We start from the raw sequence: 3265 nt of genomic DNA, 5'->3' as shown, positions 1-3265 counted from the left end.
AGAAAAGAACTTACCACACTACCACATGATGACACTGAAGAGAGGCAGCCCAAGGGTTATTAGAAAACAAACCTTAGTTTATGCATCAACTATATAAGAATGACCAGCAGACAATAGAAACAATAGGCACTCCCAAGCTTATGTAAAAGTTAAATGAAATCTTATAGAAATATTTGATTTGAGGAGATTTAAGAAAGTAGTCATTTCATATGGTATGCATTCACCTTATATGAAGCAGATGTTAAATTCATGGGTAACTAAGAACAGAATTATCTTCCCAGACTGGCAAGATTTAGCTATCACAATATTGATAGCTGAACCTCAGTTACAATGGAGAACACAGTTTAAAGAGGAAGCTATGGCCATAGAACAACAAAATAAAGTTTAGGGGTGTTGATATTTCTCTAAATCAATTCCTTGGTGAAGACCAATATGCTGAATTGCAAAGACAGATTGGCCATTTATGATATAAAAGAGAGGGGAAGTCAGCAAATTACGTACAGCATTGTACTGGCTAGTTTTATGTCAACTTGACATAAGTTGGGGTTATTTGAAAGTACAGAACCTCAATTGAAAAAATACCTCCACAAGAATTGTCTGTAGGTATACTGTAAAGCATTTTCTTAATTAGTTATTGATGAAGGAGGGCTCAGTCCATGGTCGGTGGTGCTATCTCTGGGCTGGTCATCCTGAATTTTATTAGAAATAAGGTTGACCAAGTCATGGGTAGCAACCCATTAAGTAGCACACATCCATTGTCTTTGCATCTGCTGCTACCTCCAGGTTCCTGATCTGACTTCTCTCAGTGAGGGACTATTACCTGGAAGTGCAAGTGAAATAAACCCTTTCCTCCCTTAGTCACTTTTGGTCATGGTGTTTCATCACACAATGATAATACTAAGGCAAACATTCAGAAATTTTAATTAAAATATAAAATGTTTCACATATGAGATATAGCACAGGGAACAAAAAAAAGGTGCTGATGCATTATGCTTGGAGATACAATGTTGTCAACAAGCTGTGGAACTGACATTGAACCTACACATCCCCTATGATTCTCCTCTTCCACTCAGAACATGCAGACGTACACTGAACAAATTACACCATGACATTTGTGTATTGTTCATTCATAAATCTAATATAGGAACAGCTTACATGTCAATCAACAGAACACACGCGCGCGCACGCACACACACACACACACAATATTCAAATGTGTAGAAAAATAGTGTATAACAATGAAAACATACAAACTACTACCGCATCCTGGAATATGATTGAATAACTGGCACACTGATGTATAAAGGTTAGAAATACAAGAGCTCATCAGTCATGATGTAGAAGAAGACCATTTTGGGTTATTTTTCAAATTCAAGAAACCCACATAACTCTCTCCTCTATGTACACTGCTATACAGACCAGGGTATTTGCATATTGCTCCCTGGGGAGGTCCCTGCCTTGCTGTCGTGAGATAAAAGCTCAACTGTCCTCTTGCCTTCACTCTCCTTAGTTCATTCTTCAAAATGATGTGCCCTGTCCAGTCCTTGTTCCTGTTAGTGCTCTGGATTCTGGGTAAGGAGAGAGTGAGGTGCAGGAGGAGAATGGGGATGGAGGGTGGGCTCTGGCTATCAATATGTGCTGCCCATGTGTGATGAGGCAGGTCCCATTCTCTAGGATGCCCATGTGAGTTTTAGTTACATAACAATGAGAAATTCCAGATAAGACAGGAGCTGTGCTAGGATATGGGATGGGGTTTTGTAAAAATGCATTTGATAGATTTTTAAAAATCTTAAAACATACCAGGATCTCACTTGTAATGAGTAATAAAGAAATTCACAAAGATTGTTTGGGTAGTTTTAACATGACTTTGTACTATTCTGTTGTAATTTCAGGAGCCAGTGGTGATGTTGTGCTGACCCAGACTCCACTCTCTTTGCCGGTTACCATTGGACAATCAGCCTCCATCTCTTGCAGGTCAAGTCAGAGCCTCTTATATAGTGATGGAAGAACCTATTTGTATTGGTTCCTACAGAGGCCAGGCCAGTCTCCACAGCTCCTAATCTATTTGGTGTCCAACCGAGACACAGGGGTTCCAGACAGGTTCAGTGGTAGTGGGTCGGGGACAGATTTCACACTCAAGATCAGCAGAGTGGAGGCTGAGGATTTGGGAGTTTATTACTGCATGCAAGCTACACATGATCCTCCCACAGTGATACAGACCTTAACAAAAATCTCCTTGCTTGAGACAGGCCAGCTGCCAATGTACTGCTTGACTGGAGAGTAGCAGAGCACACTGCATCTGGGTGAGAAGGAGGAGCTGGGAAACTTGGGTAATTGCAGCTGAGAGCCCTGGCTAGACATATCTGGTTGCATAAGTGATTTGGCTAGACCTCAAGTGCCACCAATTTCTCATCCTTCTAGCTGCAACAGCCATAGTATTGCCTTTGTATCAGGAGAATTTCATCTCATTAATCTAGTTTATTTTGGAAGATTTTAATCATTTAATATTTTTCATTAATTTCTTAAGCTTCATTTTCTTGTTTCCTTTTAAGAATGTATGTTTGTTAAATTATCATTTAACTTTTTAAATGCTAAGGTACCTATTTATGTTCTCTTTAATCTTTCTTAGTAGTAGCCGGGCGGTGGTGGCACACGCCTTTAGTCCCAGCACTTGGGAGGCAGAGCCAGGAGGATCTCTGTGAGTTCAAGGCCAGCCTGGTCTCCAAAGCGAGTTCCAGGAAAGGCGCAAAACTACACAGAGAAACCCTGTCTCGAAACCCCCAGCCCCCCCAAAAAAGAAAAAAAAATCTTTCTTAGTAGCCTTAAGACCTTCTTTTGAATATCTTTTGAAAGAATTACATGTTCTATTGGACATGCAACCAGAAAGTTGTTATGTTCAGTTGAATATTTAATTTTAACTGATTTTTAAAAGTATCTTAAATCTTTATATGTATATTTCTGAATCTTCCAGAATGGCTGGCTTTAGAAAATTTATTGATGGTTTTCAAAGTGAAAGATTTTCTTCTGAAAGTATGCCTGGGATGTATGTAGTCTGGCTACTGCAGGTTACTTGGCTCAGGATGTTTATACTGTTGCAGTCAGTGTAATTCTTCTCTAATTGTTATCAACATCACCAAAGTCTTCAAGTGTCCCCAGTGGCCTAAACATTGAAATTTCAAGTCTTGTCTACCTCCTGAGAAGTGGATCTAACCAATCTGGTTACCTGAAGTTCTGTGTATGGCAGGTTTGGGACAGGACCTCATAT

At 39.8% G+C, this 3265-nt stretch overlaps 1 gene segment (V, D, J or C); it reads left to right on the top strand.

Annotated features, from left to right (window-relative positions):
• The first annotated feature begins 1515 nt into the window (after positions 1 to 1515).
• On the top strand, positions 1516 to 2284 carry LOC131906397 (immunoglobulin kappa variable 2-30-like). The segment is given in 2 exon segments: positions 1516 to 1572; positions 1893 to 2284. Coding segments are annotated over 2 exon segments (441 nt in total).
• Positions 2285 to 3265: the final 981 nt, after the last annotated feature.

This window comes from Peromyscus eremicus, chromosome 3, assembly GCF_949786415.1.
Source record: "Peromyscus eremicus chromosome 3, PerEre_H2_v1, whole genome shotgun sequence".
Lineage (NCBI taxonomy): Eukaryota > Metazoa > Chordata > Mammalia > Rodentia > Cricetidae > Peromyscus > Peromyscus eremicus.
The sequence above is the reverse complement of the archived record's forward strand: the minus strand, read 5'-3'. Positions and strand labels throughout refer to the sequence as shown.